We start from the raw sequence: 14,651 nt of genomic DNA, 5'->3' as shown, positions 1-14,651 counted from the left end.
ACTGAAATGATCAGTGGAGGTTGGCTTTTTATATAAATATTATTTCTATTAACTTTTAAAGCTTAATTACTTAGCTGTCTTGTGATTCTGTTTTATGATGTTTATTCATTTGTCACCTGTAAAGTCATGGATTCTCTTTGAGAGAAAACTATTGTAATAAGTATAGACATAACTGCGGAACAGATAAAAACTTAAAATTAAATGTCAGATTTTATACTAAAGCTTTGATTGATTTAAAAAATTTATCTTTACTGTTCAAAGTAATACAGGTATCCCATTTTTCCCTCCATTAACTCCCTCCACCTCACTCCCACCCCCTCCCCAGGCCTTCACTCCATTATTGTCTGTGTCCATGGGTTATGCATATAACTTCTTTGGTTAATGTCTTTCCACTGCCCCCAGCCCCTCTTCCCACTGAGATAGGACAGTCTATTGCATGCTTCACTGTCTCTGGGTCTATTTGATTTGTCACTTTCTTTTGTTCATTAGCTTGTTTGGGACTCTCTGTGCTTCCTGGACTTGTAAGTCTATTTCTTTCCCAGGTGGGGGAAGTTTTCTGTCATTTTTTCAAATAGGTTTTCAATTGCTTGTTCTCTTTCTTCTCCTTCTGGTATCCCCATAATGCGAATGTTGGGCCACTTGATGTTGTCCCAGAGACTCCTTATACTATCTTCATATTTCTGGATTCTTTTTTACTTTTTGCTCTTCTGGTTGGGTGTTTTTTGTTTCCTCATGTTCCAAATTGCTGATTTGATTCTCAGCGTTCTCTACTCTATTGTTGATTCCCTGTAAATTATTCTTCCTTTCAGTTAGTGAAGCCTTCCTTTCTGACCAATTCTTTATTACGTTGTTGATAATCTCACTAGGTTCCTTAATAGTCTTACTTAGATCCTTGAACATCCTTATAATCATTGTTTTGAACTCTGTATGTAGTAGCTTGCTTGGCTCCATTTCATTTAGTTCTTTTTCTGGAGATTTCTACTGTTCTTTCAATTGTGACATGCTTCTTTGTCTCCGCATTTTGGCTGCTTCCTGGTGTTTGTTTCTATGTATTAGGTAGAGCTGCTGTGTCTCCTGGAATTTGTAGAGTGGCTTTGTGTAGGAGGTGTCGTATAGGGCCCAGTGATTTAGTCTCCTTAGTCACCTGAGCTGGGCCTTCTAGGTGCTCCCCTTTGTGTTCTGTGTGCAGTGTCCCTTTGTAGTTGAGCCTTTGTTGCTTTTGGCATCACTGTGGGGAATTGGCCCTCAGGCTAATCAACTGTGAGGACCAGTTGCAGCTACAGTTGAAGAGCTACTGTGCTGGAGACTCCCCTGTGGATCAGGATTTACTTCAGTGGAGCTTTGGTGTTCACCAACTGCGCCCCTTGAATGTGTCACACATGGATGTGGTAGAGTTGTAATCCAGCGTGGTCAAGTCTGACCACCAGGTGCACTGTCTCTGGGGCCTCCAGGGAGGTGCAAAGTCAGCCTCTGCCTGTGCCCTTCCCAGGGCCACCCAGCATGAGCTACACAGCAAACCGTAGTTGGCTGCTACTTGTGCTGGGCTTGGAGGTATCCAGGAGATGCCAAGCTATGAGCCAATGCAGGCTGCCACTAGTGCCAGTCCTGGGGCCACTTATCAAGCTGTATGTGGCACGCTGCTGCTTGTTTGAGAGATTTTAGGAAACTCCTAAGCATGAGTCTTGAGGCCACTTGCATAGAAAAGCCACTGGAAATGGCTTGGATGATCTTGTAAGTAGGGAGAGGCGGGGTCTCCAGGAATCACCAGGGCAGGGCCGAAGGTGTGAGTCAAGTTGCTGAAGATTCAGATATGGCACCTGCCTGCTGTCTGGGTGGCAGGTGGAGTTACTCATCAAAGGAGCAATGGCCTCTGCCAGCTCTTCTGCCTGGGAGAAACCTGCCCTCCCAGCTCTTTCCCTGATTTCAGGCAAGTTAGTTCCTCCCCGAATGTCCCAGGTTCCTTTAGAGCTGCTGCTTGGCGCTGGAGCTCAGAGGGAGCATGTCTGAGTGAGTCTGTGCCCGGGCCCTTTAAGAGTAGCTGCCTGGGCCCGGCCGGGTGTGGCTCAGTGGTTGAGCATCGACCTAGAATCCAGGCGATCGGGGTTTCGATTCCCAGTCAGGGCACATGCCCGGGTTGTGGGCTAGGCAGCCGATCAATGACTCTCTCATCATTGATATTTTATCTCTCTCTCCCTCTCCTTTCCTCTCTCTGAAATCAATAAAGATATGTTTGAAAAGAAAAAGTAGCTGCCTGGGACTCCTGCAGCCTCCGTGTCCCTCAGCCTCAATCCCCACTGGTTTTCACAGCCCGAAGTTGTGGGGACGTCTCTTCCTGGCCCTGAAACCCTGGGCTGGGACTCCTCAGCCCTCCGGGAAATCCACACCACTGAGATTCCCTCCCGGGTTTACCCAGGGCACCGGGTATGGGCCCGCAGCCGCGTCTCCGCCCCTCCTACTGGTTTTGATGCCTCTTCAGTTCTCTGGTTGTGGGGCTTCTGTGCAGCTAGATTTCAGGAGGTTCTGAGTGATGGTGGTTCTGTGTTTTAGTTGTATTTTTGATGTGGTTGCGGGAGGCGGCTGGGACCTGCGCCGCCATCTTGTCTCCCTAAAACTTTGATTTTTTAATTTAGTGCTTGGAAAGACATGATTTGAGATTTTCTCCAACGTGTTTAATACAGATTTGCGGCTAATACAAAATGAGTATGAATGCTCAATTTTATAAAGTACGTGATACCAAGATTAAAATGGTTGCATTGCTGCTTCTGAATGGTTTAACTTTTAGTTTCATTCAGAGCTTTAAAGTTGAGAGTCGGTAGAGAAGAATTTCAGTGAATATAGTAAAGAGAGCAGACATTGTGGTGAAGTTTAGAAAAACAGAAAGAAAAAACTTAACGTGATATTAATATGAAGTTAGTAGAACATGCTTGTGAAAGGTAAAATAATATTTTACCTTTTAAAGTAATTTAAGACTAGCTATTGGCTAGTAAAAGTTTTTGTTTTAAATATCCTGAAGCTGGAAATATTTCAATGAAAAACAATTTTAGTCAGAAAATGGCAGTGAGGTGTAATGATTTTTGTTTTTGTCAACCGAGATGTAAAACACTCTTCATAATAAAACATGAGAAAAACAGTCGACTGTACTAGTTTCTTGTGCAGCACAACCTCTGTTCTTCTGGCTGTTGGAAGTTTTCTTTTAATGCACTTATTTTTCAGTGTTCATTTTCTCTAAATGTACCTTTTCTGAAACCATGGTCATCTTATACAGTTTTAGTTTTTAATTTTAAATTGAAAATCAGAGAATTTCATACACATCTAACCTGCTGTTCCTGGAGCAATCGCAGCCACAATTTTTATCGGTTTATGTGGTTTGGAACTGAAAAGCTTATGAAGGGTCTTTTATTAACTGCAATTTTTTAAACCTTTCAAGAGATGAAACGAATAAAGAGGAAGAGGAAGATGATGAAGAAGCAGAAGAGGAGGAGGAGGAGGAGGAGGAGGAGGAGGAGGCCGACAGTGAGGAAGAGGAGTTTGAATGCTATCCGCCAGGCATGAAAGTCCAAGTGCGGTATGGACGAGGGAAAAATCAAAAAATGTATGAAGCTAGTATTAAAGATTCTGATGTCGAAGGTGGAGAGGTCCTTTACTTGGTCCATTACTGCGGATGGAATGTGAGGTAACTTGAGTTTTAGCTAGTGATTGCTACCTAAAAACACTTAAAAATAATTTCCTACTTTAAAATTTAATTAACAAATTACAGGCTTATTAGTATTTTAATTGAGGTTATACAGCACTATATAAAAAATACATAGTTTTTAGCATGTAATGCCTCGCTTTAGTGACTTCCTACCTACTGTTTTTAATACTTAGGGGATACCTTTAGTATCTAGAAAACTGAAGTCTACACTGGTGATTTTTACAATGTAGATTAATAAAAGCTACATTTGGTGAGATAGGAAAATCGCTTAAATACATGAAAGAGATTTGAGCTTCTTGACGTCTATAAGCCAATTATCAGACCTCTTGCTTTCTTGGTTTTCAGCTACCTTGCCATAGTAACCTCTTTGTGATCTTCTTAAGCCATCATATTTCTTTCCTTCAGTAGGCAGGGATTTGAAAGTTGATATTTCTTAAGAAGCTTTAGCTATTTCAAGAAGGCCATATCTCCTCTTTAACAGTACTTGTGTTACAGCATTTTTCAGAAGCATCATAAATTTATTTTCATGTTTGGAACAATATGGTTGCAATGTAAGCAGGCCTGCTTAACTAAAATAGAGTGTACTTTCTTACCTTTCCTAACCTAGAGAACTGAAAGACAAAGGTTTGGTTTTAGGTTATGTTAAATGACTGAAGTGTTTTCTCACCAAAAGTTTCCTTTGGTTTATCCAAAGAAGTTTTTTATTTTAATCTTGTCCATAGTTTATGTCAGTTTTGGGATCTGAGCATTTAGGTATCTTTTAAGAAAAACTGATTTCATTTTGGAATGTTTACTATTATATTTGAAAACAAAGCCTATGGTAGGGTTGTATCCCTTGGAAAGTTAAACATTGAAGTTTTAAGTAGTAGTTTCACGTGTGCCTAGTGTCTTCAAGGAGGAATACAGTTCTCATGCTTTATATTTAATATGTAATCTGTGGTTTGGGAAGTTACTTAAAAAACATCTCAGTTTTTCTTTCCTAAAAGTAATACTCTATTTCTTAAAAGTACATTTTATATTGACCTGTTGCAGCAATAGGAAACACTAGAAACATGTCTAATCTGATTTCTTATTTTAAGAAAAGTACAGTTTTGATCCATTAGACTTGTTCTTTATTTCTAACCAACAAGATTAACAGAGTTTTGAATTAAGAATATCTAGCGTGGCCAGTGTGGCTCAGCGGCTGAGCATCGACCTATGATCCAGGAGATCACGGTTCGATTTCTGGTCAGGGCACATGCCCCAGTTGCGGGCTCGATCCCCGGTTGGGAGTGTGCAGAGGCAGCCGGTCAATGACTCTCTTATCATTGATGTTTCTATTTCTCTCCCCCTCTCCCTTCCTCTCTCTGAAATTAATAAAGATATTTAAAAAAATATATATCTATATCAGTGTTGTCCTGAAACAAGCTTTTTCAAACTCTACTCTTGAAGTCATGTGTAATTAGTTCTTTTGTCTGTTAGTTCTTATGCTGCCTCCATGGTGCATAATTTTTCTCACCTGAAGGGCTGGCTAGTAATGACATGTTCAAAGGAAGACACTTAGAATCTCAGCTACAGTTGCTGTAAGAATATTTTGCCTACCCTTTGATATTTAATCATTTTGATCCTACTGCATAACCTCATTAAATATAAATGTAGAGGGATCCCAGCTGGGCGTGGCTCAGCAGTTGAGCATCGACCTAGGGTCCAGGAGATCGCAGCTTAATTCCAAGTCAGGGAAGATGCCCAGGTTGCGGGCGCAATCCTCAGTCAGGGGCGTGCAGGAGGCAGCCGATCAATGATGACTCTTAAAAGTGATGACTCTGTCATCATTGATGTTTCTCTCTCTCTCTCCCTGTCCCTTCCTCTCTCTGAAGGCAATAAAGATACATTTTTTTAAAAAAAATGTAGAGGGAGTTCCATTTTTGCCTAGGATGTAAATGTTGAATATGTTAATTTAAAATTAGGAGAAAATTGAGTCTGCAAAAATTAATAATTACTAAATAATGCCCACAAGAGAAATAAGAGCCACATCATATTTTGCCCTCTTTTTTCAGTTCTTCTGCTTATTTGCTAATTTATATAGAACAAAGCAGTTTTTCTAGTAGCCTTTATAAAATGCTTTAAATTCTTTGATGAATAAATAGAATTTAGGCATTCTCTAACTTTCACTATAATCAGGGCTTGATTCTTTTTTGTTGTCTCAAACAAGAAGCTTATTATGTATGTGAATTAGATATTCATAAAATTCTGTAATTAAGATAACTTTCTGTTTTAAGAAAAGATTGACTAAAGGAAAATATCCTATCCTAGGAACCCTTGGATTTGGAGGGTAGAAGGAATGTGTATTTTAGCTTTGAAATTGGTAGTAGGTTAGGTAGGATAATGGAAGATTTTAAATTGAGAATTCAAGTTTTTAATAATATAGAAAGGAAAATGTGAACTATTTCAACAAGTCATGCTTGTGTCACTGAGAAGGATTCAGTCTACTCCTGACAACTCAAGCATTTGTATGGCATTCACCTTGGAAAGAAGAAAACTTACCATCTTGGTGAAGAACTATAGGGGTGGATCTCTACACACTCCAGCTTTGCAGAGAAACAACTGTACTTCAGTAGATTAAACAGTTAATTTCCTTAGAGTCAGTATAAGAGCATTCATATCTGCAGTAATAACCAAAGTCTGTCCTGTTGATGAATAAAAAGCACTATGGGGAGCATTTGCGATCTTGCTACCCAGTATATGTCGTCAGCTTGGCTCAAATAAAATCTTACAAAAAAGAAAAAAAGAAAAGAAATCATGTAGGAGTTTTGCTACTCCTTCATGTCTGAAGTTAATCTAATGACTGCAACAGCAATAGCTCTACAACTATTTTCATATTATTTTGGGAAATTCAGCTTGATCTCTGAATTTACACTTGAGATGTGAAATTAAAAGTGAAGATTTATGCATGAAGGTTCAGTGGCAGCCATTCATTACAATAGCAATTTAGGAAATTACATGTGGGACTATTTGAGTTTTGCGTGACTCGAAACATCATTTTCTAGCAAACAGATTTTTCTTAAAAAGAGAATACCTTAGTTTTAAAAAATAATGTTTTTCCTGTAATTTCTACGTTATTCTTCTTTTCTAAAGTGTTATATAAGTCTTTACCTTATTATAATTTTTATTTATACCCCTATTTCACAACTGAAAAATTTAATTTTGTTAAACAGAGGATAGTATTTGGACCAATTTGTTTTTCATGATGGGGGGAAAAAAGATATTTTTATATACTTACATTAATTTTACTGAAAATAGCCATAACTCTGGATGCTAAGCCACAAAATGACTTATAAATGGTATAGTACTGCTACAGAAATTTTCAAATATGGTGACTATATATAAAACTGTTGCCAGAACCATGGAATTTCCACAGTCACTGCATGCTTGGAGTAAGTCATTGCTTTTTTATAAATTTTTTAAAACTTCTAAAAATAGCATTCAGTCTAGAAGAATAGGAAAATACATAAAAGTAGAAAGATAAGATTACTATTAATATCGTCATGCATTCTCTTTTAGTCTTTTTAAAAAAATTATATCTTTTTTTAAATTACAGTCCTACTTCAGTAATGTTTAGAATAGGTTCTGTTATATTTGTTTTAATTTCTCTTAGTGATATGAATATTTCATAGAAGTTTTTAGTATCATTAGCTAATTGATCCTTTCCACTCTCAAGCTTCTCAATCATGCCGTGAATGTGGGATTGATTTCTGAAAATAAAGCCATACTTTGAAATTCACCTACCATAAATTCTGTTATGTGTGTCGGTTTTATCCTTGTTTGTAACAACTCTTCTTGTTCAGTAATACAACTAAGTGCGTTGGAACTATCTAGGCGACCTGGCATGTGATTTAAAATACATCAGTATTTTGCCCTGGCTGGTGTTACTCAGTGATTAGAGCATCAGCCCCATCACCTCAGGATCTTGGGTTTGATTCTCTACCTTATCCTTGGGTTGCAGGCTTGATCCCCAGCCCAGTCAGGGTGTGCAGGAGGCAACCAGTCAATGTTTGTATCTATCTGTCTGTCTGTCTGTCTCTCTCTCCCCCCCCACTCTTCCTCCCTTGCTCTCCCCCTCCTTGCATTCTCTAAAATTAAGTGGCTTAACCAAATAAATAAAATGCATCAATATTTTATGTATTGATGCTGACTTATTTTTCATTCGTTTCTAGTTTGGCTTTCCATAATTAAGAATTTTGGAGTTTGATTAAGAAATATTTTTTAAAATGAGGATCGCCAACTGCATTAAAAGATACCCTTAAGTAAAAGAGACAAGAGACTAAAATTTTAACTGTAAAACTCTTAAAGGAGTAACAACAGTTAATTTTATGTTACAAGTTATAGAAAACAGAAAATAGGATAAATTATACTTAAATATATTATTTGAAATAAAAATATATTTTATTTTTAAAAATCTCATTTCTCTGAGCAGATTGGCTTCTCCTTGGAGTGAATGGCGGTGGGGTACTAGTAAAGTTTCCACAGACAAATGGCTTCAGTCCCACTCCTTGTGAACTTTCAGCTGCTTTTTATCAAACATTATTCCCTTCCTTGGCAAACACAAGTTCCACATCTATGTGCCAGATAGTATGCTTGGCACTAAAGATACAAAGAAATGGTCTCTATTAAGGAAAAAATTGTTCAGGTAGGAAATCACCCCCTAGGATGTATACCCCATTGCTTCTACTACTCCCCCCTCCCCCCCCCCCCATGCTCTCAACCCTCTCCTCAGGTCTCAGGTCGCTTACCTTCTTCAGGCACTTGTTGGTATCATTTCCTCTGACCCACCCTCTTCTGTTGCTCTGTTGTACTCCCTGGCGAAACCGCAAGAACCCGGATAAGACTAACTCCTACTCCTTGCCTGCTCTTGTGCTGCTGGAAGAAAGCACAGACACACACTCGCAGTTTGATTTTAAATTCATGCGTCTGAACCTCAAAGGGGCACTGTGTGTTCTTCCACTTACTCTCCTGCTTTCTTGGAATACTGTTTCATATTGTTTCTTTTTATTTTTTAAGGAAGTGTTTCTTTACAGTATTTTATTGAGGTATAATTGACTACAACATTATATTAGTTTCAGGTGTACCACATAATAATTTGATATTTGTATATATCGTGAAATGCTTATCACCACAATAAGTCTAATTAACATGTCACCATAGAAACAGCTGCAACTGTTTTTCGTGTTTATTTTCCTTTTCTACCTTCTCAAAATTAAGAAACCATCAATTATGCTATCATTTGTCTCTTCTTCTTTGTCTTTGTGTTTTCTCCCTTCTAAGTCTTCCATTCTACCCTCCTGATAATCCATTTTAACTTCTTTTATGTTCTGTTTCTATTTTTCCAGTCCTAATTTGAAGTGATTTTCTGATACTGAATTTTTCTGAATTATGTTTTGGAGCCAAAGGGATTTGACACTCTGGAGTATAAATTCCATCTAGAACTGTGGGTAAATTTTTCTTTGCAGTGTTCAAGCTCTCTGTATCAGGACCATATTATTTCATATTATGAAACTACATATCATTTTAAAACATGAAAAAATCCAAATTCCACAGTCATTCCCTTAATATCCCTTACTGTATCTAGAACAGTACATACCTGGCATATGATGTCTAGTAAACGAGTATTGAACTAAATTGGACTTCCTGGCAACAGAATGGGAGTAAAGCAGAAATTAAAATCCAAATAAAAAGAATTGGTTTACAAAAGTCATACCTGTAGAATATAGAGACTAATGGATTGGGACAGATGAGGCTTGGCACTCACTGGAGCCTCTTCTCGATTCTAATCTAGTGGGTGTCTCATTGTGCTTTTTGATTTGCGTTTCCCTAATAACTCCTAACAACTAGGAAGGTTGAACATCTTTTCATGTACTTACTGGCTGGTTTCTATATCTTCTTGGGGAATTGTGTAAGTTCTTTGCCCATTTTTGAATTGCTTGTTTTTTATTGTTGAATTTTAGGAGTTTTTCATATATTCTGTGTATTAATCTCTTATCAGATACATGATTTGAAAAGATTTCCTCCCATTCTGTGAGCCCATAGAGTTGTCTTTTCATTCTCTTGATAGTGTTTTTTGATTTATAAAAGTTTTTAATTTTGATAAAGTCTGATTTATTTTTTCTTTATTGCCTGTACTTTTGATGATGTAGCCTAGAAAACATCACTAAATTCTGTGTTACGAAAATTTTTTCTTCTAAGAATTTTATAGTTTAGGCTCTAATACCGAAGCTTTTTATCCATTTTGAGTTAACTTTTATTTATGATTACGGTAGTCAGTTCTTTATTTATGGCCCTTATGGGTCATATACAGAGCTCATCTCCTAAGTAGTAGCCAAAATGGGGTTGAAAGTGAGAGACTAGAGTGGATCTGATTGGAAATGCTTATATGCTTTGGGTGACTTTCCTTCCACCTTGTGTCCTTTTGTCCCTTTAAAAAAATGTGTCACTTTTAACCTTAATTTCTCTATTCCTCCCTTCTCCAGTACATTGTACCTTCTTCCTTTTTTTCTTTTACTTCCATGTAATCTGATCCCTGCCATACTTTTATATATGCCATTAAATCTAGGAATATTAATAAAAAAGTACAAAGATATTCTACTCATATGCTTTGAAGTAATTTTGGTAATGATAGGAAAGCAAGGTAATCCAGGAAATTATCTGCCTTATTTCTGTAGTGTGAAAGAATTATAAATGAAGACCATTTGACAATGGTTTCCAAGTAACCTTGGTTTAGGGGTAGAAAGGGAACATGGCCCTATCATCTTCACCAAGCCTCCTGTTCCCTTTGTATGCTCCTCCTCCCATGTGCCAGCCTTCTCCTCTTGCTACCTTACGTGGTCTTCTCCAAACTCACCTCCACAGACTCTCTTGTCAGCTTCCTAGCCTGTTCACTTAGCTTATGGTATACATCATATTCAAATGAAAAAGCACCATGGGAGTCAAAAGGCTGTGAAAAATTCTTTTACACACCCCCTACTGGGAATCAAGCCTGCAGCCTGGGCATGTGCCCTGACTGGGAAGAACTGAGACCTTCTGGTTCATACTTTGAAGCTCAACCACTGAACCACGCCAGCTGGGCCCTTTAGTAGTTTTTGTAGATTAGCAGGTATATGTGATGTAAAACATAAAAATTGGACCTGTTTCACTTGGTGATTTTGTAATTTGCAGGTACATTAGTATATTTGTCTAAATGTCCACAAATACTAATCCCCTAAACTTATCAATTACTCATAAAGTAAACTTTTTGGGTACTTCTAAAAATTAGTATCTGAGTTACAAAATATAGTGAGGACCACAATTGCTAACCATTTGCAGTGGTCTATAAACAAAGCCTGGTACAATGCTCTGTGATTGTTCTTAACACGATTACCTCTGCCTAAAATCCTATACCTTTGTTTCATTTTACAGAGTTAAATTCTCTTGTGGGGTGGTTGTATCAACTCTTACATTATGCTGTAATACTTGTCTCTGTCATTATGCTGTTACTTTCTTTACTATGATGAACACCATTCCTGTGTCTTCGATATGGATTTAACAGTGTTATATGCAGTAAAAATATGCAATGTTAATAGCATGCTTAGCATTTTAGTTTTTCAGTAATATGATACTTTTTGTTTTGTTGTATCATTACTGAAAACATAAGATTGTGTTCAGTGAGTCTTCATAAATTTTGCTTTAGGTAGTCTCTCAGATTGTAGATAATGTGTAGCCTGGTCAGATAGCTCAGTTAGTTAGAGCATCATCCCAATACTCCACGGTTGTGGGTTCAGTCCCCAGTCAGGGCACATATAAAAATCAACCAATGAATGCATAAATAAGTGAAACAACAAATCAGCGTTTCTCTCTTTCTCCCTTCCTCACTCTCTAAAATCAAGCAATGAATTTAAAAAATTATTTTAAAAATATGTGTAAATTGAGATTATTATAGAAAATTCAGCAAGTAGGTAAATAGCGATAAAATTGCTTATAAAGTTTATTAATAATTAGTGCTTCTTTCCATCATGATTTGATCTTTTTTCTATTACAGTATCAAACCTTTCCCTCCCCCCCCCACCCATAGTTTTTTAATTAAGGGAGTAAACTTCTTTTCCTTACAATGATAATGTAAATTTCCACTTTAGATATGAGGTTTTTAAAAGCTTAGTTATATGACATACCTTAACTTTTTGTGTATAGGTAAGTAAGATATAAAATATGTATTGCTCACTAATTATTAAATGAATCTATCCATTACAGAAAACAAAATACAAAAGGACTTTAATTTACTTAAAGTAATGGTTATTCATTTTATCTTTTTTATAATTATGCATATTTCAAATAGTGAGTTTTTAGTATTATATCAATTTGGTTTTGCTTATGAAGTTATTTTTAAAACACCTTTATTCTGCATGTAATTACTTTTTCTTAATCTCTAAAATTGTGTGTTTCGGGTATATATTAATATATGCTGATAAGATTTCTTTCGAAATGGTTTAATTGGGTTTAAGAATACCCCAAATCTGATTCGATGTGGTTACAGAAACCATTTTGGTGTCTTATATTTGGTTGACTAACATTCTTTTCCATTTTTATTATTGCTAAATGATTCCTTAGATGACTTGCCAACATATCCAAACAAAAACTATAAAGCTATCTTTTTTGAACTCAACTTTTCTCTGGTGAGAGCAAGTATGTTATGGTCTCTGAATGGTTTCTTCTAGTTTTGTATCAATATTTTAATTCATCACATTTTAAGAATACAGGTATTTCTGTGCCTTCCTTCAGAAGGTTTGTATTATTCCTTTTGTAATTACCATTTAGTGTTGTCATCTTTGCTTAGTTGTAAGCTCCTTGCAGGAAGCAGTTACGCTGTATTTATTGCCAAATACCCAGCGCCCATTACAGAGCCTGTCGCATAATAGGTACCTAAGACACATTTGTCGAGTGAATCTTCCCTTGTACATACTTTTAGTCTTGGAGTTCACAGACTTTATCATTTCACGGCCTTCTGGTGCAGTTCCTCCATCTCACTTAGGTCAAGGAGCAGACCTTTGGAAGTTCAGTGAGTTGCTCGTATGTCTTCTCTGTCATGTTTATTAGTTAGAAATAATTCTCAAATAAATCATGTTTATACTTGAAAATATTTCCTTAGTACTTTAGTTAAATGTCAGGTAAGATACTTGTCTAGATCCTCTGCATTAATTACAATGAATTTATTGATAATAGAATTTTAGAAGTATGGTCTAATCACTAATAGTCTTAATTTTCTAACTCAGTATTTGTTTTTAATATTTATTTCAATATTTGTTATTCTTTGTTTTTCAATATTTGTTTGTTTTTGTTGTTAATCCTCACCCAAGGATATTTTTTCCATTGATTTTTTTTTTTTTTTTTTTAGAGAGACAGGGAGGGAGGGGAGGAGAGTTGAGGCTGGGGAGGGAGAGAGAAACATCAATGTGAGAGAGACACAAGGATTGGTTGCCTCCAGCAATCAAACCTGCAGCCCAGGTACTTGCTCTTGACCGGGAATTGAACCTGAGACCCTTCAGTGCCCAGGCCGACACTCTTAAGTCACTGATCCACAACAGCCAGGGCTCAATATTTGTTTTTAAATCAATCTAGTAATTCTCTTTTCCTGCCAAACTATGTTTTGTCACAAAAAGACCACTTGTTCTCTTCTAATCGTAATTTCTAAAGGTAAAGTCCAAGTAAAGGCAAGATAGTTTATATCAATAATCCAAGCTACCTAGTTCTCCTCAGATACTCTCATAAAACTCTATTGCTTGGATCTAAAATTGAAGTCATTTTGTTCATAGGCCAACCACTTGTTTTAAATTTCTCTCCTAGCTCTCCAGCTACATTGTCACGAAACATGATAGATAACAGAGCAGGCCTGCTATCCTTGGAGAGGAATCTGGATATTTAACGATAAAGTCGTTTCTCGGAGACCTGTTGCCCTAAATAGCTGTTACGTACTGTTCTTTCCAGGCAGTAGAGACTCCATCAAAATACGCACTCTAATGTCTTGATTCCTCTTTGACACTTAAAGCAGAGTCAGGACTGTAGCTGAGGGGAGGACCATATGCCCATGTATTTGGAGATGTCTGAGGAAAAGGCTGGAAGCATTATAAAACCAAAAGATTTGTATTTGACTTAGTTATTGAGATTTTTGTATTCTTTAAGAATGTGTTTTGAGGGATGAGTGGATATGGTACCCTTGGGAGAAATTGAGGAATATTTTATGTCTTCTGTTTCTTAGCTGCAATTTTCTGCTCTTTGTTACTGCCCAGTAATTTAAATATTTATGGTATTCAAAAATTTGAGCCAAATTTTCCTATTTTCTATATTCCTTAACTACTTTATCTGTTATGCCTAACATTAATTTGTCGTCTGAAGTCTTTTTTTAATGTGTATTTAAAATACACTGTATAAAACGTCTGAGTTTATGTAGAACAAGCAGGATCAACTGCGGCTTTTCTTATACTTCTGAACTGGGTCCATTCATTAAAGTCTTTTTTTTAAGTTTTTTTTTGTTTGTTTCTATTTTTAGAGAGAGAGGAAGGGGGGGAGAGAGAGAAACTGATGTGAGAGCGGAACATCCATTGGCCGCCTCCTGCATGCCCCCTATCAGGGATCGAGCCCGCAACCCAGGCATGTGCCCTCACCAGGAATCGAACCCTGATCACCTGGATTCTAGGTCAGTGCTCAACCACTGAGCCACGCTGGCTGGGCCATACTGTGCTTTTTCAATGATGCGTTTTCAGTTGCTGCTTTCATCCTGGTATTACACAGTTTCAGCAGACAGTACATTTCCCCTTTTCTGACTCTCCATGTAGTGTTTTTTGACAAGCCTGTAGTTTGCAAGGTCAATTTGCTTCCATAGCTTGAGTTTCTTAATCTGTGAAATAAATTCACTGATAGATTTTTAAGACATATTTTAGTTTCAGAAGCTATTATC

At 37.1% G+C, this 14,651-nt stretch overlaps 1 protein-coding gene across 9 annotated transcripts in view; it reads left to right on the top strand.

Moving 5' to 3' along the window:
• The window catches only part of ARID4B (AT-rich interaction domain 4B), a 125,420-nt gene that overhangs the window by 85,881 nt on the left and 24,888 nt on the right, over positions 1-14,651 (top strand). For 4 of the 9 annotated variants that reach the window (XM_081123950.1, XM_081123948.1, XM_081123949.1 and 1 more), the window contains one exon: positions 3,428-3,673. The exons of 3 other annotated variants lie outside the window; for them this stretch is intronic. In XM_081123950.1, the coding sequence (XP_080980076.1) occupies positions 3,428-3,673 (246 nt within the window). The remainder of the gene's footprint in view (positions 1-3,427; positions 3,674-14,651) is intronic. 2 more of the 9 variants (XM_081123952.1, XM_081123951.1) reach the window with 1 other exon arrangement.

The sequence above is a fragment of the Miniopterus schreibersii genome (genome assembly GCF_964146895.1).
Source record: "Miniopterus schreibersii genome assembly, chromosome: 21".
Classification (NCBI taxonomy): domain Eukaryota; kingdom Metazoa; phylum Chordata; class Mammalia; order Chiroptera; family Miniopteridae; genus Miniopterus; species Miniopterus schreibersii.
Note: the sequence above shows the minus strand (reverse complement) of the source record. Positions and strands in the feature narration are given on the sequence as shown.